This window comes from Ipomoea nil, unplaced genomic scaffold (assembly GCF_001879475.1).
Source record: "Ipomoea nil cultivar Tokyo-kokei standard unplaced genomic scaffold, Asagao_1.1 scaffold2610, whole genome shotgun sequence".
NCBI lineage: Eukaryota > Viridiplantae > Streptophyta > Magnoliopsida > Solanales > Convolvulaceae > Ipomoea > Ipomoea nil.
This window is the reverse complement of record NW_017619038.1, coordinates 1020896-1046214: the sequence shown is the minus strand read 5'-3', so window position 1 is coordinate 1046214 and position 25319 is coordinate 1020896. Positions and strand designations below refer to the sequence as shown.

At 35.2% G+C, this 25319-nt stretch overlaps 4 protein-coding genes across 5 annotated transcripts; 3 read left to right on the top strand and 1 right to left on the bottom strand.

Moving 5' to 3' along the window:
* Positions 1-8927: 8927 nt before the first annotated feature.
* Positions 8928-11977, top strand: LOC109154253 (FAD-linked sulfhydryl oxidase ERV1-like). The gene is made up of 6 exons (XM_019302088.1): positions 8928-9230; positions 9628-9705; positions 10085-10132; positions 10695-10759; positions 10928-11005; positions 11386-11977. Exons 1-6 carry the CDS (start codon positions 9018-9020, stop codon positions 11489-11491), a joined length of 588 nt encoding a protein of 195 aa, XP_019157633.1. The 5' UTR covers positions 8928-9017; the 3' UTR covers positions 11492-11977.
* Positions 11978-15223: 3246 nt separating this feature from the next.
* LOC109154163 (auxin-responsive protein SAUR68-like) lies at positions 15224-15586 on the top strand. Its single transcript, XM_019302023.1, has one exon. The coding sequence runs from the start codon at positions 15224-15226 to the stop codon at positions 15584-15586; it is 363 nt and encodes a 120-aa protein (XP_019157568.1).
* A 195-nt stretch (positions 15587-15781) lies between these two features.
* On the bottom strand, positions 15782-16346 carry LOC109154161 (auxin-responsive protein SAUR21-like). Its single transcript, XM_019302022.1, has 3 exons — positions 16073-16346; positions 15961-15970; positions 15782-15863 (listed from the first exon to the last, which is right to left on the bottom strand). Exons 1-3 carry the CDS (start codon positions 16344-16346, stop codon positions 15782-15784), a joined length of 366 nt encoding a protein of 121 aa, XP_019157567.1.
* A 536-nt stretch (positions 16347-16882) lies between these two features.
* On the top strand, positions 16883-20040 carry LOC109154125 (auxin-responsive protein SAUR68-like). 2 transcript variants are annotated; one of them, XM_019301988.1, is made up of 2 exons: positions 16883-17184; positions 19414-20040. In XM_019301988.1, the coding sequence occupies exons 1-2, from the start codon at positions 17049-17051 to the stop codon at positions 19710-19712; spliced, it is 435 nt and encodes a 144-aa protein (XP_019157533.1). In that variant the 5' UTR covers positions 16883-17048; the 3' UTR covers positions 19713-20040. The 2 variants fall into 2 exon arrangements, with proteins under 2 accessions (XP_019157533.1, XP_019157532.1); XM_019301987.1 differs by lacking the exon at positions 16883-17184 and having other exon boundaries at positions 18709-20040.
* Positions 20041-25319: the final 5279 nt, after the last annotated feature.

Here is a 25319-nt window from a genome sequence, read left to right as displayed (position 1 = left end):
GCCTGGAGCAATGTTGGAAAAAATTTCGGGAAAAATACTTTTAGCCCTTGGATTGGCATGAAATTTTTCGTGTACGTTCTAGACTTGATGAAATACATATCTGAAAAATTTTGTGCCAAAATGTGTTACCTTTTTTCCCTAGAAAATTCTGAAATCCAGGTCAAAATTTTGAAAATTTCTGTCGTTTTCTGCTTGTATATCTTGCTATTTTGTGATGTTTTCATGCTTGTATGAAAGTATGAGATAAAATGAGAGCTTTCTTGGAAAAGTGCTATTTTTGACTCCCCGAAATAGGAATGAATGGGCTCGACCGTGAACATGTGCTCATTATTCTTCGGCGAACGGTACTTCTATCATTTTATTTCCTCATTTATGAATTAATTGAATATCTCTTGTCATGTCATCCCTTGTGTGTACCAAATATGATACTTTTTATTAAAATGAATGAGCATGACTCAATTGAGATTTTGGTGTCCAAAACATAAGGGACAATTATATCACATATTGAATATGCTTATTTTTAATTGATAATTTTTAGCCTATAATCTTTTGATTAGGCTTATATAAGAGAATTTGTTATTTCTCTTGTTGGCAATTAATTATTTGCTATAGGCCATAACTATTGTGATTTATCACGCAACGTATAAGTGAGGCAATAGCATGAATTCTCAATATGGTTTTCATTGTTAGGTTGCACTTGTCGCTGCTAAACCTTAATTTGATCTTGTGATATCGATTAGATGATATGAGTCTAAATATTGTGATATATAGCACAAATATTGGATATAGCTTTGCCCAGAAGGTGAATTTGTTGCACTGATTATATGATAACAGCACCAGGACAAATTCCCCAAATGTAAAATTGACTTGGTACTAATTTAAAAGTCAATTGTTATTTGTCCAAATTCAAGTTTATTGGTTGCGCTAATTTATTATAGCATTAATGTTTCACATGAGTCTTTGAGATTGAAATAAATACCAAATTTGAGTATTTATACAAAATGATAGTATCTAATTCTTTTAATATAGTTTTGCTCAGAAGGTAAACTAAGAACGTTAATTTATCTGCCACTCGTTATTTTGAATGACATTTATGATAGTTACATTGTACTCCAGTAGTAGTACATGACAAATTACACTAAGTGTTTTGAATGTCATTGATTTTTTTGTTGAAAGATATCAAAAACTTAGTTTCCTTTTGCGAGAACATACTCTCTGAGTTTTGAATCTTCCCTACTTGACAATGTGTTTGGTCATTAGGCTTTAAAAAAAAAAAAAAAAAAAAAGGTCTGAAAGATTCTGAATATGAATTGATCTTTGAGTGACTAATGATTCATGACTCGTGAATGAAGTCTGCAACTTCTATTTTTAATGCAATGCTACTATGCAAAAATGTTATGTGCTTAACAGCTAAAAGTGAGTCACACCATGTTGGTTTTCCTGAAGCAAATAAATTGCTAATATTTGGCGTTTAATCTCCCTAAGATTGTCGAATGTTTCAATCATTTTGTTCAATGTGTATGCTTGCCCTATCTGATTTTATATGCCACTTGTGATAAATTTCATATACATTTGACAACTTATTATGTTGTGATAATCTTTACATTTTTTGAGACCCATTTTTTTTTTTTTTTAATTATGGCATGACCAATTGGGTCTCTTAGGGCAAACATAATGAGTTAGATATTACAATTTTTTATCCACATGAGTACTTTATAGAGCATGTGTGAAGGAAAAATTACTGAATTATATGTTTTGGGGATATACTTTTGTTTTAAATCCAATCTAACTCATTGCATATCACAAATCAATCCCTCAAGGATTGTTATGCCTAGTACATGGTTTCAAAATAAACATTTCCCTATCTGCGTTATTATTTATAGTGCGCAATCTATTTCAAATATATCACCACCACAGGGTACCTCTAAAAAGGCTACCAAAGAAGCCTCTGTCTCTTGATTAGCTAATACCAAGAGCACATGTTAGGAGACCAATACATATCCTTAGGTATGTTGACTGCATACTTAATTAATGAAGATTGCTTCTCGGCATTAGGGGGAGATAAGAGTTCAAATTTAATAGAATGCCAAGAAATTTCATAGAATGAAAATATCTTCATTATTTAAATCCATGTACTAGTTAGACTGAACTGGAAGATAATCTATTTGCGATATTAGCAAATAATCCGCCAAATACATATATTGATCATACTGATCATAAAAGAGTGACTAGGTCCCATATACCTTCCCCAACTTGGACCAAATATATGGATACTCCTTGATACCAGAAGTATAGGAGATCCATCGGTATAAGAAATAAGAATCATTATACTAGATCTAGTATAAAAATATTGTCACTCTTGAAATAGCATTGAATAATTTAGTCCTGAAGACGCTCGTTCAGATGAGGAGAAACCCTATTCAATTTATAGGTGCACGTGCACCAAACAAACACAATACTAGGGATGCGGAACGACCAGATCAAAATATTTTTGGGAAATGTATAGAATCTGGTTGTTTTAGAAATTGCCATTACTTTTACAAATATGGGAGACATTTATAAAAAGGTTATAGTTGTCGACAATACAATTGCCCTTACAAATTGCTCCTTTATATGATAATAATCTGGATCCAGAGTTAGGCACCGGAAGTGTCATGACTATTTAACGTATAAAGGAGCAATTAATGCATCACTCGACTCGCTAAAATGGATAATTCTCTTTATAATAATACACCATTTGAGCGTTAACCCTGAAGGTTACATATGGGTGTGTGCATGAAAGAGAAATAAGAATAATGAGGTGATGAAGCGAGTTTGTAGACTATGGGTTCACGCAGAGACCCTTAATTGATTTTAATCAAAACTCTCCCTCGGTAAATGGCATTAAGTTCCGCTACATAATACAATTGGCAGAATAATAAATTTAGATATGCGGTTAAATTTATTTTGAGAAATCCTGGATGGATTCATAATTCTCGAAATGAGGATTTATTTAAGTATTATTATGTGTCATTATTTACTCTTTAAAGGGTTGCGAATAGAGTTAATATCCTCATTGAAGGAATAATATGTACCATTGTGTGCTCAATAAAGGGTTGATAATGAACTTATTTATTATTTATTATCTCAGTCAAGATTGATGGTGTAAACATCAATGAAATCAATGAAATATATAAAGAGCTTGATAATGTCAGTTCGTGTTTAAAGACTGAGACTTTTGAAATAAAAAACTTGTGAAAGCTATAAGTATTATCTCGACTTGTAGATCGAGTTTTTCTTTGAAGATTTTTTTATATACACCAGTCAGCCTACATCTAAAAATGCTTTTTCACATGTCTATATCCATATAAGTGTCATGTTTTTATCAAACTAAAGGTTGCCTAATAATCTCTTGAAGCAGATAAGGAAACTTTTTGGACTCGAAGTCCCTTACTTCATTATCGTTGGAGCACCATTGTAGAACCAGAAGTTCCATAATCGCAACATATTTGCGATGAAATTGCTAGCAAAATCTAGTGCTCCCCCTACAAATGAAGTACTTGAATAATGATTAATATATCCTTCGGTATCTTCGAGATACAAAGACATGACATTTATGTAAGAAACCATGATACGGTTTTAATAGGCTACTTGGGTACTGGCAATTTTGTTTGATCCCCGCAATGCCAAGTCCAAACTGGTTATACACAGAATTTCCCTAAATGTTCAAAATGATGACAATAACATTTGTGTTACACAAATGTTATATGAGCTCCAGAAGAGCCATAAGATTATTAGATATTTACTCTAGTGACAATCCAAAAGATTTGTCCAATCCATTTTTTCAAATTTTTGAAATATATGTAGAATTGAAGATTGTTATCTTCAGGGAGAGACGAGAAGTACATTTACTCGAATCAATCCAAAAGATTGAATGTAAAATCCTGAAGATTGGGTCTTGACGACTAATGATTGTACTCTTTTCTTTAGCTAAGCTTTTTCCCTATTGGGTTTCCTTAGGTTTTTAATGAGAAAGCTAAAACAAGAATACACATACATCATGCACTCTTTTCCTCAATTAGGTTTTTCCCACGTGGCTTTCCTAATGGGGTTTTTAACGAGACATGAGTATGATATATGAATGTAAATGGGGAAAAGTTGCAAAATAATTGCTTAAGTAGACAAACTCCAAAATCCGGAAGATTATGCCGATTGTGCCGTGAAGGCTATTAGTTGTACTCTTTTTCCCTTAGCTAAGTTTTTTCCACAGGGTTTTCTTAAGTTAAGGTTTTTTAATGAGGCGACCAATACAATATATGTTTTTGCATATATCATGTACTCTTTTCTTCAACTAGGTTTTTTTCCCACGTGGTTTTTCTAGTGAAGTTTTTAATGAGGCATGAATATATTTTCTATTGTACTTTTTCTTGTCTAGGTTTTTCCCATAGGGTTTTCCTAGCAAGTTTTTATCGAAGCAAGATTGTGGACAAATAATGTCCAAGGGGGAGTGTTATAAACATATTTAGTGGACATCATTTGTAACGGATGCTTTGATTACTCATTATGTATATTTATATCCTTTATAATGGACACACCTTATATCATGGTGTGGAGATGAATGAAAAGATGATCCCGACCTTTTCCTCTCAACTCTCTGTCTTTTTCTGTTTAACAATTACTATCTATAAATCTAGGACAAAAAATGAAATTAACTCTAAATTTGTACTATAACAAGAGATATGATTGTATATTTTTCGAATACACATCACTTAAAAAATATCATTGGTTAAGATGATGAGGAATGTATTATCTGAATGAGTAGAGCCGTCAAAAATGGGTTTTACCCGCCGGGTCGACCCGTCCCGTACCGCCATAGGTAGGGGACGGGTTCTTCAAATTTTGATCCGCCAGGAGGCGGGCTTTTTAGCCCGTCCCGCCTGGGTCACGGGTCCAGGCAGGGCGGGCCAGGCGGGTCACGAGTTTAGCTCGCGACCTGCTAATACATATATATTTTGTATATATATTTAGTATTTAATACATATTATTTTTTGTGTTATTTTGGTTTGTGTAATTGTGTTAGTGTGTTATAACTTATAGGATTATAGATTTATAGGAATACAATAGTAGGTAGTGTTACTGTGTTAGTGTACTGTACGTCTATACAATGATTCTTTTTTTTTTTTGAAGGATATTGTACAGTGATTTAAAAAAAAAAAAAATTAACACAGTGAAAAAATTGATTGGCGGGCTAGCCCTTTGGTATGGCGGGGCGGGCCGATCATATTCCAAGCCCGCTAAGAGGCGGGCTTATTAGCCCGTCCCGCTGCGAGGACGGGCTTTGGTGTATTTTGGCCCGTCCCGCCCCGCGAGACCGTTTTGACGGCTCTATGAATGAGTAATCAACAGTGATACAAAGTGTATATATAAGTACATAGAAGAGTCCTACTAGAATACAAATAATATATTCCTAACACTCTCCCTCAAGCGCAAGGGTGTCAGGGACAACATTGAGCTTGCCCCGTAAGAAAGAGAAGCGCGTCCCAGCCAAAGCCTTCGTGAAAATGTCTGCTAACTGATCCTTCGTAGAGATGAAATTAACCTGTATCTCCTTCTTGGACCTCGCCGCGAATGAAGTGATAGTCAATCTCCACATGCTTCGTCCTCGCATGAAATACCGGATTAGCAGAAAAGTACGTAGCACCCAAGTTGTCACACCACAATTTAGGAGAAGGGGAAGGAGGCAGACCAAGCTCCTTCAAGAGAGACAATAGTCATGTGACCTCCGCAGAAACATTCGCCAAATCCTTGTACTCGGCCTCAGTTGAAGAACGAGCTACGGTGCACTATTTTCGACAGGTCTAAGAAACAAGATTGCTACCTAAGAACACAGCAAACTCACTCGTAGACTTACGATCCCTCGGATCTCCAGTCCAATCCGAATCAGAAAAGGCGTGAACCTCAAGAGACCAGGACTTGTTAATACGAAGACCATAATGAATAGTACATTTAACGTACCGCAAGACCCGCTTGAGCATACACCAGTGCGCCGTGGTTGGAGCATGCATATGTTGACACAGTTTATTAACAGCAAAAGTAAGGTCCGATCGAGTAACCGTGAGATACTGGAGCGCACCTGCAAGACTCCTGTATTGGTTCGGGTCCGCGTAGGGCATCTCAGACTCATCCTCCGTCTGAGCAACCGATACGGGCGTGACTAAAGCCTTGCAATCCACCATACCTGCACGCTTCAGAATGCCCTTCATGTAGCGCTGCTGAGACAGAACCATACATCACCATGAGGAACCGTCTCAATGCCAAGAAAAAAAGAAAGACATCCCATGTCCCGAACCTTAAATTCACGACCCATCTTGGCCACCAACTCAGTCACGCACGCAGGATCAGAACCCATCACTAAGATGTCGTCCACATAAACAAGCAAATAAAGCTGCACAACACCACTAGAATATATCAACAGAGAGACGTCAGTCTTAGACGGGCAAAAACCAACCGACACTAAGAAATCATGCAAACGAGTGAACCAGGCACGAGGAGCTTGCTTAAGGCCCTAAAGCGACCTCTGCAAAAAACACACATGGTTAGGGAAAGTCTTGTCCTCATAACCCGGTGGCTGACGCATGTACACCGTCTCGGACAGACCATTAAAGAAGGCATTGTGAATAACCAACTGCCGAATAAACCAGTCCCTCGAAACAGCTAGAGAAAGAAGTAACCGCACCGTGGTAGGCTTGCACAACCGGGCTAAAAGTCTCAAAGAAGTCCTGCCCTGCAACCTGGTTAAACCCCTTCGCAACTAACCGGGCTTTATGACGTTCCACAGAGCCGTCAACCTTCCGTTTAGTATGGAAGACCCATTTACAACCAACCACATTCATGCGGGGCTCGAACGGGACCAATCGCCAAGTGTTATTCTGCAACAGGGCATTGAACTCCAAGTCCATAACCGCTCTCCACTCAGGATACAAAACCGCCTGAGAATAGCAAGTGAGTTTCGGCACACCAACCTGAGAAACCAAAGCTGAAGGACATCGCGACATACTCCGCAACGTCATGGTGTGAGACCGAGGCAGACCACGCTGCCGAGAGCGACGAGTGCGCCCATGTTGCACCAGTAGTCCAGAAACAGTTCGCGAAGGACTAGCCAGCACAATGTCAGTCGGAGGCGCACGCACTACCAGAGAATCACGCACTGCCGCAGGACCATGGGCCATCGTGGTGGCCAGTTCAGTAGTCTACCGTGATGAATCAAGCGGCGCCACAGCAGAGCCCACTGCCACAGTCGCAACACCCCCCGGTTCCAGACGAACAACATCAGCCTGTACACTCAAACCAGAAGCAAAAGGAAAACGAACTCATTAAAGTGCACATGGCGACAGATGAATACCTTGTTAGTGGCTAGGTCTAAACAACGATATCCACGAAATGACTTGGGGTAACCTAAGAAAACGCAAGGAGTAAAACGATATTGCAATTTGTTACGGTTATATGGACGCAACAGAGGAAAGCACAGACACCCGAATACTCGTAAAAAGGAATAAGAGGGACGATAATTAAACACGCGAAAGTGAGGACTCTCATTGCCAAGAACACTCGTAGGCATCTTGTTTATTAAATAGACATCGGTCTCAAACGCATAGTCCCAGTAACGAGTGAGAACAGACGCTTGAGCCATTAAAGCTAAACCCGTCTCAATATGACGGTGCCTACGTTCTACCCGACCGTTTTATTCGTGTGTATAGGCGCAAAACTGCCTATGGGTAATGCCAAGAGACAAGATGGTAGAATGCAATTTTTTATATTCTCCCCCTAATTCAGATTGAATAGAAATTATCTTGCGAGAAAAGAAACACTCAACTTGCAAACGAAAACGATCAAAAATTGAGTATAAATCAGTTTTCGCACGCATCGAATAAAACCAACAGAACCTGCGTCACCGACCATGAGAGAGAGAAAAAAGAGTTTGATAGAACCTCTGAATGAATAATTAATAGTAATACAAAGTGTCCTCCCAAATGCTCTGTTGGGTCGGGGTGTAAGGAGCCCTTAAGATTAGGGTTCAACCTTTTAAAAGAATAGTGATACAAAGTGGGCCCTTAGGGTTAAAGTTCAACCTTTTGGAAAGAATAATGATACAAAGTGTAAATATAAGTATAATAGAAGAGTCCTACTAGAATACAAATAATACTCCGTATATTCCTAACAAAATAAATATTACGGAGTAAATTATTTTCTCTCGTTCCAAACTTAAAGGTAGGAAGTAACCTGAAAGCCATAGCTAGCAATATGCAATAATACACATAATTTGGCCTATTCTTTCAATTTTATCTTATAGCCTAATTTCATGCCATTACCCCATCCATAAAAAAAAATTACAGAGTGATACTATTATATATATATATATATATATATATATATATATATATATATATATATATATATATATGGGTCAGGTTCCTGTGAGGTCAGGTCTTCCCGTGCGGTCAGTGCGGCATACACCATTAGGTATGCATAAATGCACCACACAGTGTTCGTAAATACATCATTATGGGTGGTGTATTTTTTTGTGTGTGGTGTATTTTTTTGCATTTTATTTTGGTATATTTTCGATATATATATATATATATATATGAACATGTTTTTGATTGAAATAAGATGTTTCGCAATGGATTTTTTTCACGTATAATACGTAAAATACAAGTCCGTTTATGATATTTTGTATCACTAGCACAAGTTGAATTTTTGTTTGTGCTGTATATTTTCATACAGCAGAAACGTAAGTCCACTTGCTATAAAAAATTAATGGCGAGTCTGATCTATTTAAAAGAATACCGAAAAACAAAGAGAAAATAAGCAAAAAAAAAAATAATAATAATAATAATTATAAAATTAACCATATATTTATTTTTATTAAAACCAACCCTCATTGAAAATTAACGAGTTAATTGCGGAGTATATGTCAAAATTAAGTGGAGCTTCCTGCTAAATTGCTTACTCCCGCTCGAGCTCGTGGCTTCCTATCTATGTCGACATCTGAGAATCCATTGCAGCTTCTCTTCCAAACATTTGAGAAGATATCAAATAGCATCCAAACCCATCTCTCTCAATTCCTAAAGTTTCCGAACAACCCACACGCCGAGCCGCTCTTTGCTATCTCTGCAGCTTCAAAACCAAACCACTTGGCTCCAAGACCTGCCGTCTCTGCTCTTCTCCAGCCCACTGACCTTCCAAAGAAGGTAACTTTAGCACCTTAAATACATTTGACGACCACTTTGTTTCTTTCTTCTTGGTTTATAAGAATTGGCTAAACTTACAATTCATGCTCGTTAGCTATTCGATAAAAGTTCCAGTCAAGATTAGTAAAATGCAGTGTTGTGTTCTTTTATATTTATGTACATCGACAGGAATATCGGTGCAAAAAAGCTATTGCAATGAACGATGGAAACAAATTAAAGGATTTACTGCTATGATCATTTTGGATACTGTTTTAGGATTTCAGGAATACTGTTACTCACTGGAACTTTTTTCTTGGCCTCTCTTAGCTTTTACTTTTTATTGTTTTTTACATAAAAGAGTATGCTGCAATCAGTTGAAGGTTGCTATTCTTATTGTCATTCCATTGAATCCATTCAGGAAAAGTCTACTGGCCCAGTGACTAAAGAACAGCTTGGAAGGGCCACTTGGATTTTTCTTCACAGTCTTGCAGCTCAGGTCATTCCTTTTGTATGATGATTTTTTTCTTAATTGTCTTATTCAACGAATATGCTCTACTCTATATGCTCAGAGGTTTTGAGTAAGATGGAGGCTGGTTTTTTTCATTGACAATTATCAAAGGCATAAAATTACGGCTCATATATATCCTAATGGACATGTTAATAATTTTTTTTTTTTTGACATGTTAATAATTTGTTCCATTCAATGTTGTTAAGGTGAACTTTCAAGGCGAGATCGAGCTCGTTAGGCTTCCGGTCTCCACAGACCGGACGCCTAGGTGACGCCTTAACATAAATGGTTCCATTGTTGCATTTTAGATTTTCTGATGCTTTTAATTGTTCACCATTTGATTCTATATCTGAATTGTTGATTTCAGTACCCAGAGAAGCCAACAAGGCAACAAAAGAAGGATGTAAAAGAATTGGTACACTACTCTCTTTTCCTCTCAGTTCCTTTTCACTTCAGTTCATAATAAGAGGCTGGAAATAAAATCCAGTTCTTGTTCTTCTGATTTGAGAAGGAACACCGAATAGTTTCTATGGGGCTATGACTGTGTGAAGGTTGATGCCACTTGTACCACCACCCTCACCATTTCAATTTTTTTATTATTTGTTAAGTGTTGAAATACAAGAGCAGTTTGTATATATATTTGTGTGTTGCTGTACAAGGTAGAAGCCCTATTTATACATAGGCTGAAAGACTACCAGCCACATAATTCAAAAAGGAATGAAAGACTGAGCAATTCACTCTAACTACCCTTATTCTTCTAACATTATTCTCTATCTTGCTTTTCAAGTTTTTCAATTGTGAACTTTGTGTTTAATATCAGTTAGTTTCCTTTATGTTTCTTACAAGCACTAGAGATAAATTATACTCAGTATTTGAATTACATTGGAGTAAAATCTTGGAAGAAGTTAAAAATGTAACAGAGTTATTGTTATTGTGTCAATTAAATTCATATTTTACCCTTTCACATGGTTTTGCAGATGGGAATCTTATCTCGCATGTACCCTTGCAAGGACTGTGCTGATCATTTTAAAGAAGTTCTACGGTATCTACTCATTCACCCCTCTCCCCAGTCCCCACATTTTCAATGGATAAGAATTTACCTCCCTTTGGCTTTCTTTTTGATATTAAAACTCAAAAGTTGGAAAGTTAATTTCTAATAAAAATTGATTTTTTTTTTTTTTTTTTTTTTTTCTGTCATTACTCCTTGCAGAGCAAATCCTGTACAAGCTGGATCTCAAGCTGAGTTTTCCCAATGGTTGTGTCATGTGCACAATGTTGTTAATAGAAGGTATTTTGCTGTAAATCTTTGAACATTTTCATGCAATCACTCCAATCAGGCCTAATGTTGTAGGCATCCTATCCTATTGCTATCTAAATAAATGAACTGCCTTTCCTGATTGACAGAATGAAAGATACAAATGCTAAGTTATATTTACTGAGACGACGATGTATATTTCTCTCAGTTGAATTTAGCTAATTGGTTTAAACGTTATCTCACTCTCCATATTTCTATTAACTTATCTTCATTTTCCCGAATTTTTGTAAGCGAACACAAGGTCTAGAGAACTTATTTTAAAAATTTCTTGCCATGTATAGCATGTGAAATCCTGTACAAGGATATAACAAAATCCACTGTCAATGCTAATCCCGGAAATTTTCTTTCAACAGTTTGGGTAAACCCATTTTCCCTTGTGAACGGGTTGATGCACGGTGGGGTAAGCTCGATTGTGAGCAGCATAACTGTGACTTGCAAGGAAGTGACAAACTTTGGTAACGAGACATCTTCAAGTTTCCCTTAGGAATTGGTGGTGGCTGAATCTGTTGTGTATTGATGTTTTCAAAAGCCTAAGTAGTAGTTGCTGGGCTTGGCGGGTATATATTTATTTATAGGCTATATATATATATATATATATATATACCCTCCAACCCAGCACCACCACCACCAAACACCATAGACAGAACAACTGATGGATATCCAGCGGATAAATTACATTGTTACTAATGTGGCTACGACAACTGACAGATATCAGCATTCAGGACAACAATGGTATTGTGCTTTTATAATCATCTTATCAGCATTTGAGATCAGGTTCATTGAGGCTAGAGCTTGGTTTGTGTTAGTTGTTTTCTTTATAGTACCAGAGTTACTGTGACTCATTGAAAGATTTGTTGCTTGATTTTCTACACATTAAGATTTTTGTATGAAATTGTTGAAACTGAAGAATATACATAACTACTGCAAGTTGGTAGCTTTCTAGTATCTAACATCACATGTACTTTTAGCAGAAAAGGTTGCACAAATTGCAGGAGGAGCTCATACAGACGTAATTTGTCGGGGGATTGACAGAGAAATGAGATACTCTTGGATATTGTGGATAAAAATGGACAACTTTTTAAACTTGGACAAACCTGAGAAAAATTCCTTTGCCAAATGCATTTGATGCGTTTACCAAGGAACCGTTTGAAAACCTAGAAATGTTTTTTGAAAAATAATTTTCTGAAAATACTCAATTTTTAAAAAATAATTTAATTTTCTAGTGTTTTGAAGGTCAAAAATTTATATATATTTTTTGTTTGGCTGAAAGTTAAGAAATTGTATTTTTTCTATTTGGTCCATTTTTTAAAAAATGAACACACACACACACACACACACACACACACACACACACACACACACACATATATATATATATATATATATATATATATATATATATATATATATATTAGTTTTTTACGTGCATTGCGCGATTGGGATAATGCCCAATTTTTTTTATAAAATAAGTACTTTAAAGTAAATCAAGGCAAGATTATATTGGAATTGTTCAGATAATTGAATTTTAAATTTGCGTATTTAAATAGGCAATTCGAAGTTTACAAATGCAAGATAATATAGTCAAGATTGATTATAATTGTCAATAAAATAATTGTATAGGTATGATTGAAACCAAATAAGGGGCATAAGGGAGAGCAAATAAAAATTAGGGCATAAAATATTAAATATATACTAATATTGAAGGGCTAACTGTTGATTGCCAAACAAGGTAATTGCGAGATAGTTTCTCACTTCAATTTGTTGTGTGCTTTGAATACACTTTTTGTCAATAAATCCCCCAATTCGTTAATATGATTGGCTTAATTATATATTTTTTATTTTTTTTAAAACAATTATTATTATTATTATTATTATTATTATTATTATTATTATTATTATTATTATTATTATTATTATTATTATTATTATTATTATTATTATTATTATTATTATTATTATTATGTATACCGTTAGGTCATTTTACATGTTAATCTAAACAGCTAATTTTTTCAAATATCTTTTTACCAACTGTTGATATAATTCGCTGGTCAAATTAGCTAATATAATCCGCTAATGCTAACTGCTAAATGCTGATCGTCAAACAAGGACATTGCGAGGTAGTTCTCACTTCAATTTGTTGTGTGATTTGAATACTCTCTTTGTCAACAAATATCTCAAAGTAGTTAATATGATTGGACTTATTAATTATATATATATATTTAATTTTTTCATGGTATTAATAAAATACTTGGTAAATAAATATATAGCATTACTTTATATTATAACTTTGATATTTAATTAAAAATAGTGCACAAAAAAGATAATAGACAATGTAGTGAATATAATCAATTGATGAATTTGAATGTAAAGAATGTTTACATTGGAGAAATATAAAGACAATATAACTAATAAAATTATTTCTCTTAATTAATTTATCGATAATGAATAATTTTTTTTAATAAAGACATTGTAGGGACAATGTAGCGAATATAATCGATGAATTTAAATGTAAAGAATTTTTATATTAGAGAAAAATATATAAATACAATATAACTAATGAAATTATTTCTCTTATTTAATTTATTAATAACGAATAATTTTTTTTTGAATAAAGACATTGTAGACACATAATTCTAAATTACAGAAATGGATATGTATTATTTTTTGGTGTAGCTACTAAATTATTATTATTATTTAATTTAATAAGATTAAAATAGAGTACTAATTATGCCAACTTTGATTGGGATGTGGTTCGAACCTAAGAACTTTCTTATTGAAATCAATGAGTAAGTTAACGGTGAACTAACATAAATTAACGGAAAAGATAATATTTAACGGAAAAGTTAACGGATAATCATATTCATTAAGGATAAATTAGGAAATCTTAAGGAAAAATTAAAATCTGATCAATCTGAGCCATTCATTTGATTAAAAAATTTGACCGCCATTTTTTCTACCAATTATAGGCCTAACTCTCTTGGGCTCTTATTAGTATAGTATAGTATATATATATATATATATATATATATATATATATATATAGTGCGGTCGCGCCTTAACGTGCGGTCAGTGCGGCCACACCAATAGTTATACAAATATGCACCAACAGTATTAATGCACAACAAAAAAATGCATCATTAGGTATGCATCACAAAAAAACGCATCATTAGGTATGCATTAGAGCACCTCACAGTTTTCGGAAATGAACAATTAGGTGTGAGGAGGTATGATGAATTTTTTGGGTGTGTTGTGCGTTTTGTAGTGTATTTGTGCATTTCATTGTTGTGTATTTTCCTAACATTATTGGTGTATTTTTTAAGCGGTCGCAACGTACGTACGTTAAGGCGCGCGCGCACACACACACACACACACACACACACACACACACACACATATATATATATATATATATATATATATATATATATATATATATATATATATATCCATTTTGGAGGGACACAGAATCTGAGAGAGTCACAGAGTCTCATACATGAGTCTCAGTAATCAGAAAGTGGTCTGAGAGTAATCTGATTTGAGAAAGATCTGAGAAGAGTCAAGTCTAAGAGATGAAAGGTTAATTTCATTGTTGATATTTTCTTGTGTTATTTTTATTAAACACTTGGGAATATAGCTTTAAATAAAGTTCTTAGTTACACAACTTAAGGGAAATTCTTGGTAGAGCAACTCGAGATTTTCGTATATCTTCTTGTATCTCATAGGTCTTAATCCGGTATCTCAATTGCTTGTAAAAGGAGATTAAAAACTTGTAGAGAAGTGAGTATACACCTGAAAATGTTAAATGGTCTAATTTTTTGTTCACTTATTTTCTTCTGTACTTTTTGTTGTATCTCAAAATATTACAAAATACAAACATTTATTCTAAAACAAGGTTGGACAAGATTACAAGAAGGATAGTCACAACTGGAGAAAAGACAAGCATCAGTGATAACTTCTATGAATCTATGAGGCCTTACACTGATACTATCTACATGTATCATAATTGATAATTTCTATAAGTACAACTAAGTAACTTAACTTCACTTTTTGTCTTCATCCTCCTCCTCATTATAAATAAACCGCTTCATTTTGATTATTAATCACTGAACACTTCATCTTCCAACATATATATATTTCATTCTCTCCCTTTCTTAAGCTAACACCATGATAAGTTTCAAGAAACTCATCAACATGGCTATGAAGTGGCAGAAGTTTGTAGGTATCCAAAGGAAGAGGATTTCTCTTCCAAGACACAATGGCAAAGCTGATAGAAAAGGCCATTTTGTTATGTACACAGCTGATCAAAAGCGGTTTGTTGTTCCCCTGTCTTATCTTGACTGCAAAATCATTAGGCAACTCCTTGAAATGTCTAAAGAGGAGTTTGGACCTCCGAGCGATGGGCCTATTATATTACCATGTGATGCAGTCTTCTTGGACTACATCATTTCTGTTAGGATCAAAGGCCACGGCCCCAAAAATTCTCCCGACAATCTGGCTCTAATACCACTTGTTAGATCAAACGCTTACCACTACACAAAAAGCTATAGCTCGTAGCGAAGACGTAGCCTTATTTTCTTATACCGCCACATTTTTTAGAGGCAAGGTGCTGAACTTGGCCCTTCAAGCCTCTGCCTAGCAATCCCCTAACCACCTAGTGTTAGAGTTGGCCCTTCACTGGCCTCCACCCAACAATTTCACTACTCAGCTGCGGTGTTGGCAGACAACTCAAGAATGATTTGCTAGTTTCGATTACTTCATATCAGAGTTCGTCAGTTTCACAGCATCAGAAAGGGTAGAGGAGAAATCAAGAATAGCTAGTTTGCTGGCATCACTGTTTAGTATACTTGGAATTCAGCTTTAACTAACTCAATTAATAGCTTTCAAAGTTTATGATCTGTAAAAGCTTCTGTATAACCACTGAAATTTACATTTCCCAATCTGAAAATTAATATACAAAGAGAACTTTTCTATGAAAAATCTATGCATTTTTTTTTTCTCACTAAACTAAGCTGTCTGTAGTCTCTCAAGATCTGTTCAAACTAGAAATGATGTCAACGAAGGTATCCTCCAAACAAGGTATTGTGAGTCCACCCATCGGATGATCAAATCCGAATTCTTCCTCAGCTTGACACAACAAGTCTTGGAATGAAGGGTCCTTCAAGTACGAAACAGGAATTACAAAGCGCTTCTTTTCAGTCTCCCCAACATAAACTGCAAAATGCCCTTTAGGAACTTCACTTTCTCTGTTTGTTCTTGAAGAAGATCTTCGAAGGCCTTGCTTAGCACGGAAAATATGCCCCATACCAATTGCCATGTTCAAATGCTTTTTTGGGAAGGTATAGGAAGTGCTAGTTAAGCAAGATATAGAAACAATTTGTGAGTGTAGAAACTATGGTTTTTGTGATGCAATTGATTGAGTGTGGTGGTGAATACCGAGTACCAACTCAAATGTGTTTATATAGATCCTATGGGAGCTGAGGTGGATCAAGTGGCTAAGAGAAATTTGGATGGGAGGGCAGCCAGCTAGCAAGATAAGAGACATTACCACACTGTTTTGTCTTCCAATAATCATCAACAATTCTTACTAAAGTTGTGTGAATGGACATCATTCCCCACATGCTTCAATCAAACTTGAATAGATGGGATAGCTTAACTACTTCTATCTTTCCAAGAAAGCCTTTCAAATGAGAGATGAGGAAAGAGTGCAGAAAGATCATGTTACTTGCCTACAAAATAGCTTAATCAATTTGTTTGAATTGGGAAACAAAACCATGTGATTCCTCATTTCTCTGTCTCTATATATTTATGGCAACACTAATAGGCCCCATACAACTGGGTGGAACATGATTTTGCCTTCTTTGATTTACTCTACTCATATCCTCTTTAGTACTTTAAATAGATCACTTGTGTATGAATTTGATGATCAAACCCTCCAATTTCTTCCACCCAATATCTAAGCTTTCTACTCATATTGTTCTCTTCCATTATATTTCTCTCGAATTCCTAGTTTAATATCATGATCAGTAACAAGAAGCTCATCAAGTTGGTGAAAAGATGGCAGAAATTTGTTGCCATCAGGAGAAAGAGGATTTCACTTCCAAGACTAAATGATGATGCAGATAGCTGTAGTACTTCCTCTGCAGTTAGCAAGGGTCATTTTGCTATCTTATCTCGAGAATGAGATTATTAGGCAACTCTTGAACTTGTCTGAAGAAGAATTTGGACTTCCAAGCAATGGGCCTATTACACTACCATGTGATGCAGTCTTCATGAACTACATCATTTCACTTCTTAGCCGAGGCTTATCCAAAGAACTCGAGAATGCATTGCTTATCTCAGTTACTTCATTCCGGTGTTCATCAGCTTCACTGCACCATGAAGGGTGGAGAAATCAGGAATTGCTAGTTTGCTGACAGATAGTATTGATTAGTTCTAGTATAGTCAAAATTTGAAATGTAACTCACCTCATAGCTTCCAAATTTCAAGAAATTTGTTTTTAAATCAGATTTCCTACCTCCCCTCCCCTCTATACAATTTTATTTTCACATAACTGACTTTGATGATGAAAACGTAGTAATATTTCGTACTGCTTCACTAAGGCCTGTCTATATACATAACTCCATAAGTGATCAGTAGTTCTAAGCTAAGAATGAAATGATCTGAAATCAATAATCTTTCGTCCTTAAACTAGAGTTTGGTCTAATGTATGTACTTTGAATATTTAGTACAAGTAAAATAGTAAATATGGTTTTCCCTATTACTTATGAAACTGGAGTTTTCTAGTTATCCCAAGAATGAAATGAGTTGGCATGTGTTCTGATACAAAAGTGGTATTGTTCATTCTTAAATGTCCAATGGACCTTAAAGAAGTTGTCATTTTTAATGATAATTAATTTTCATTGCAAAAAGCACTTCAAGAATAGTTAGCATTGGAATCCACCAGATGTAAATTACAATAATGTTAATGTTAACGTTAACGTTGTCCGATCCCTCCTCTTGTTTGCACTTGCTTCAATTGCTTATGTACATAAAAGGGACAAAACATCAATTATTTCTTGAAAACATAATATTAGTGTAACTACCCAAGTCTCGAGATATATAGACATTTAGTGCACAATAGGCCTTCATATAACCAGTGAAATTTACAGTTTCCAAGCTGATAATAGGAATGTAGGATTTGTATCAAAATTTGACTGACTTACTGAAATTTTCAGCAGATAAAAATCTATACAAATGAACTGTACATGAATTCTCTTCTATGCAAAATTTTGTTTCACTAAACTAAGTTTTGTGTAGTCTCTCAAGATCTCAAATTAGAGATGATGTGGAGAAAGGTATCCTCCAAGCAAGGTATTGTGAGTCCACCCATTGGATGATCAAATCCGAATTCGTCCTCAGCTTGGCACAACAAGTCTTGGAAAGAAGGGTCCTTCAAGTAGGAAACTGGAATGACAAAACGCTTCTTCTCGCTCTCACCAACATAAACTGCAAAATGCCCCTTAGGAACCTCAGTTTCTCTGTTTGTTCTTGAAGAAGACCTTCTGAGGCCCTGCTTAGCACGGAGAATGCGAGGCATACTAATCGCCATTCTATTCTGGGATGTTTCTTCTTAAATTAAAGCAGAGGCAGTGTAAATCAAAGATGCTATATATAGATCAGAAACAATTTTAGAATGCAGAAGCTATGGTAGTTGTGAAGGAAATATTTGAGTGTTTATATAGATCATTTGGGAGGTGGTTTGAGTGACTAAGAGATATTTGGATGGAAGGGCAGCCAGCTAGCATGCATGATAAGACAACATCAAATCATCACATGGTTCTGTAGGTCATTCAGAAATCATCAAGAATTTCTAATAGATAGGATGGCTTAACTACTGTTATTCCAAGAAAGAGAGCTTACCAAATGAGAGATAAGGTTATAGAGCAGCCAGCTAGCAAGATAAGAGACATCACCACACTGTCTTGTCATCCAAAACTCATCAAGAAATTATACAAAAAAACATTGTAGATAAAGACCTGTCTTTGAACATCATTCCCCACATACAACTAGGTAGCACATGGTTTTGTCTTCCTTGATCTCCACAAGATCTTAATCCCTGTCTTAGCCTCCTCTGCACTTTAAATAGATCACTTCCATATTCATTTTGATCATCAAACACTGCAATTCATTGTCCACCAAAGATTTAAGCTTTCTACACATCTTATTCTCTTCCATTCAATCTCTCTATATTTTCTAAGTTAATACCATGATCAGTTCCAAGAAGCTCATCAAGCTTGTAAGAAGATGGCAGAAATTTACCGCTATCCGAAGAAAGAGGATTTCATTCCCGAGAGAGAATGATGACGCAGACAGCTGTAGTACTTCCTCTGCAGGTAACAAGGGTCATTTTGCTATCTACACAGCTGATCAGAAGCGGTTTGTTGTCCCTCTATCTTATCTCCAGAATGAGATTATTAGGCAACTCTTAAGTATGTCTGAAGAAGAATTTGGAGTTCCAAGCGATGGGCCTATTACAATACCATGTGATGCAGTCTTCATGGACTACATCATTTCACTTCTTACCCGAGGTTTATCCAGAGAACTCGAGAATGCATTGCTCGTCTCTGTTGCATCATATCAGTGTTCATCCGCTTCACTGCACCAGGAAGGCTTGAGAACTCGGGAATTGCTAGTTTGCTGACAATATTGATTATTTTTTGTATAGTTCATAATTCAAATGTAAATCGAACCATAGATTTCAAATTTCAAGAAATTTTATACCATATTGCCTACCTCCCCTACCTGTACTGAAATTGTACTCTTATAACTGACTTTGATGATCAAAACTCAGTGATTCTTCTTCACTAAGGCCTGTCTATATATATATAATCTGAACAGTAGTTCTGAGCATTAATTGATCTGAAAAGGTTTGTCTAATATATGTACTTGAATTATGTATTTACATGTAACCACTATAGTACTCTTTTCTTTATTTTACTTTCCCAATAGTTGCAGTATGGTTTCATGAGGCCAAAAGATGTTCCTGAAAATAATAATTCTCCCGGTTGTTATGCATTCCAGCTATATCTATGAGTCTATGACAAATGATCATATTTTTACGAAAGAACATGGCTTTCACTACCTAGTTAATGTATTGAATATACTCTTAAAATTCATTCTGTGAACCAAACATGGTGTTATAAATTGCATGTTTGAGCCCGCATGGGTAGCTCAACTGGTCATAGAGGTGAAACTTTGGAAGAATGACCAGGGATCGAGTCTCACCATAGAGGTGAAACTTTGGAAGAATGACCAGGGATCGAGTCTCACCAGCGGCAGTGTGGGGGCAACCTCTCAAAGTGAGGGGGAGCGCACCGGTCTAGCCTCTATGGTTCATGTTCAGTTGAGTCACCATGATTTACATCCTCCCAAATGCTCTGTCGGGCCGGGGTGTGGGGGGCCCTTAGGGTTGGGGTTCAGCCTTTTGGAAGAATAAATTGCATGTTTGATTGTTTGGTCATGATATTTTTTTTTTTTTTTTTAAATTTACAAATACTCTTATAAATTTGTTTAATTTTTATATCTTTTATAAATTTGTTTAATTTTTATATATTTTATTTCATTCTATACTATTACCATAGCCTTCAATTATCACATTTTGTCGTCTAAAATGTTGTGAAGTCAAATTAAAATTGCCATTCCTTGTTCAATTCACTTGTAGCTCCTTTCAGATAATTTTTCATTCAACTCACTTAAAGTCTTGTGAGATAACAATTAGAATTGTAACATAAGATTACTTTGAGTAGTGAAAGTAAGGGAGGTGTATTCAATCATAACTTTCATAGAGTTTTAAAGACTTTTATGAACTTTAAAAGTTTGGAGGTATTCAATTCAAATTTTTATAGAGTCTTTAAAAGTCAGGCGGTATTCAATCACGATTTTTAAAGAGTCTTTAAAAGTCATGTGGTATTCGATTAAGACTTTTAGAGAGTCTTTAAAAGTCACGTAGTATTCAAAAGTTATGAACTTTTGTAGACTTTTTAATTTTAGGACTTTTGTAGACTTTTCCTTCTCAAATATAAATAGTTGAAATCCAACCACCAACACCAAGATTTCAAAATTTTCTTTCTAACAACTTTGAATGTTTTCTCTCTCTATTTAATCTCTATTTTTTTCTCCCTATTTAAACTTTATAAACCTATCAAAATTTAATAAAATTATTTTTTCTTCATTATCCTATATTTTCCTCATACCTAAACTCTACCAATTTTTCTCTCTCCTAAAATTTACAATCTTCCTCCAAAAATTTGAAATAATATTATTTTTACTAATGTTTATATTGATTTTTATTTTTTTCTATGAATTTGTTATCCCTAACTTTCTCTAATTCTCCCTAAATACATGAACAAAGCAAATTTTTCATCGTCAAATTTTAGTATATATTTCATAATATTCATATAAATATATACTTATATATTTTGATTTTTATATATTCTTTTTATGTTTATATTCGTAATATATATTTTTCCTTTTTTTTTTTTTTTTTTTTTTTTTTTTTTTTTTTTTTTTTTTTTTTTTACAACAGGTTACTACGAATAGCGAAATACTATTCGCAACAACAATTTGGAGTTGCAAACAATAACACCTTGTTGTTGTTCGCAGTCTCAAATTGCTATTGCAAATAATAGTTATTTGTGTGATGTCTAGCAATATATCAAGTATATATATATATATATATATATATATATATATATATATATATATATATATATATATATATTATTAATATTAGATTTTTATTTTTTTATTTTATGAAACTTGTAATTATATTTTTAAATATTTTATTTGATCAATTCTTTTATTATAAATTTTATTGTTCAATATTGTTATGAATTTCTAATAAATAGTTTTTTTTGTTGATGTTTATTAATAATATATATAAGTCTCAGCATACTATGGATAAAAATAATAATGTTGAGAATGTTGATGTGGGCGAAGAACTATATAATAAGAAGAATTTTATGATATATTATAAATGTTTTGTAAGAAAATTATATAAATGATAAGAATCAAAATCATTGAAAGTTTGTAAGGATGTATTAAATTTAGAATTTCAATGACTTTGGTAGACTTTTTAAAATAAGAAGTTGATAAAAGTCTATGAATGTTTTTTATATAGACTTTTATAGAGTCTTATAAAGTTTTAAAAAGTTTTGAACGACTCTATGAAAGTCAATCAAAGTTTATTAAAATCTATCATTTTAAAAGTCTTTAAAACTCTACAAAAGTCATGATTGAATACACCCCCCTAAATTTAAAAGGGAGAAGTGTCAAATAGGCCCATGTACTATTGTCAAGTGCTCAATTCCCACCATGAACTAAATTAAAGGCTAATTAACCACACTTACCTACTAAATTTGTTCAATTAGCTTTTTTTTTTGTAGGTCATTGACTTTTTTTGCAGGTTACCAATTCAATTATTAAAAAAATAGTTTAAAAATTATTAAAAAAAAAAAATACAGCCACCGGCTGTCCTCGCCGGACAGCCGGTGACTGCCATTTCAAAGACAGCCGTGGCTGTCCGGCGAGGACAGCCGGAGTCCTCGCCGGACAGCCACGGCTGTCTAATATGAGGTCCAGATCTGGACCTCATGTTTGAGGTCCAGATCTGGACCTCAAACGGCCTGGAACGAGGGCGCCGGCCATGGCCGCCGCCCCCGTTCCAGGCCATGGACGGCCATGGCCGTCCCCAAACAGCCATGGCCGTCAAAAAAAAAAAATTCGAATTAGCAGATCAAACCAAACTGCACCATTTATAGCGTGTGATATGGAACCTTACCTTGACTGGCATCTCTTTGCCATATTGTCTGGGCCCACAATTACTGCCATCTCTGTGGTTTTTGATAATGTGGAGCAAGAAGATGTTTTGAAGACCTGTGTTGATGGCTTCTTGGCCATTGCTAGGATTTCAGCAACCTATAATTTTGATGAAGTGTTGGATGATTTGGTTGTATCACTATGCAAATTTACCAACTTGTTGCTTCCATCCTACTTTGAAGACTTTATTCTTACATACGGAGATGACAGTAAGGCGAGAATGGCAACTACAGCAGTCTTCACCATAGCAAATAAGTATGGTGACCATATTCACTTGGGTTGGAAATATATTTTGGATTGCATTTTAAGCTTGCATGTTTGGTTTGATCTTCTAATTCGAATTTTTTTTTTTAGACGGCCGTGGCTGTCTGGGGACGGCCATGGCCTGGAATGGGGGCGGCGGCGATGGCCGGTGACTGTATTTTTATTTTTATTTTTAAATTTTATTTTATTTATTTATTTTAATAGTTAAAAATAGGTAACTTGTTATTAACCTGTAAAAAAAAAGTTAATTGAACAAATTTAACTCGTAGATGGAGCTATTTGACACTTAATTTAGTTCGTGGTAGAAATTGAACACTTCGCAGTAGTAGATGGACCTATTTGACACTTGTGCCAATTTAAAATGATAATGACTATATTGATAATTAATAAGAAAATGAAAATTTGAGTCCAATAGTGAATTTATTCAATCAATTATACACAATTAAACATCATCACATTTGTTTCCCGGATCGGAATTGTCAACATTGTTGCAAGATTAGTATACGAGATAACACAAATATTAATTTTTGTTGTGTTGGTCTCATATAAGGATTAGGAATATGAGTTTGTCTGAATAGGAGTGAAAGGGAGATTAGATGCCTATAAATATATTGAATGTATCTCATCACCTGGATCACCATCACAAATAATAAGAGAATACTTTTACTCCCGTGGATGTAGGCACATTGCCGAACCACGTAAATCTTGTCTTCTTTATCTTTTATGCCATTATTATTTTTCTTGTTCTTGTTAATCTCAACAAATTGGTATCAGAGCACTGTTGAGATGACAAGTTCAAGTACAAAATTCGAGGTATCAAAATTTGATGGTACAGGGAAGTTTGGGTTATGGCAGTCTAGGGTAAAGGATTTGTTGAGTTATCTTTTCTCCTAGAGAGCATATTCGCCAAGGTGGAGATTTGTTGTGTTTGTCTCATATAAGGATTAGTAATATGAGTTTGTCTCATATAAGGAATAGGAGTGAAAGGGAGATTAGATGCCTATAAATATATTGAATGTATCTCATCACCTGGATCACCATCACAAATAATAAGAGAATACTTTCACTCCCGTGGATGTAGGCACATTGCCGAACCATGTAAATCTTGTCTTCTTTACTTTAAGCCATTATTATTTTTCTTGTTCTTATTAATCTCAACAATTTTGAATAAATTAAATGCTCATATATCATATTTTTTCTCTCCCTCTTTAGGGTTTCTCTACTTTTCTCCCTGCTAGGGATTCTCTACGTTCCTACCGCCAATCACCGTTGTCCATGTTGCGTCTACTTCGCTGATCAGTGCATAACGTCGACGTCCATCCACATGGAAGCTACAACACCGCAGCAACGTGAAGAAGGGGTGGAGATACTGTCCGAGCGTTGGGCTGATATGGTGCTCGAAGATGAAGAAGAAGGGGTTGAGGCCGATGATGCTTTCTAGCTGCCGACGGGGGAGGGCACGCCGGTCTACTCCGTCGTTGGTCGTTTCTTAACGGCGAAGATGATAAAAGTTGAATATATGCGGCAAGTTCTGGCTTCGGTATGGCAACCTGTGATGGGGATGCGAGTTACGGAGTTGCATAATAATTTGTTTCTCTTTGTTTTCTATCACGAGACTGATATGATACGAGTTTTGGAGGAGGGGCCGTGGTCTTTTTAAAATCATACGCTAGTATGTAGGCAAGTTTGTGATGGTTATCTCCCGAGGGAACTCAAGCTTGATATCGTTGATATGTGGATAGAGGTTTATGATCTGCCTATGGGTTACACATCTAATGTGGTCCTAGAACAGGTTGGTAATTTCGTGGGAACGTTTATTCGATGTGACGACCGCCATATTGGACGGCCATGGAAGACGTTCTACCGGGTACCTGTCTTGGTACCGGTGGACAAACCGCTCAAACGAAGAATGAAACTAATACGTCAGGATAAGTCCTGGGGCTGGGTGAATCTAAAATACGAGTGCCTCCATAATTTCTGCTTTTGTTGTGGTTTGCTAGGTCACCTTGACAAATTTTGTGTGAAAGCTCGAGTCTCCAGCATCAAACCCGAATGTTATCTGTATCGGGCTTGGATGAGAGCGGGACAAACCAAAGGGCCGAGACCGGTGGGAGCATCATGGCTGCTACCGCCGGTAGGATCTACCGCAACGCTGCCTCGGAAACCT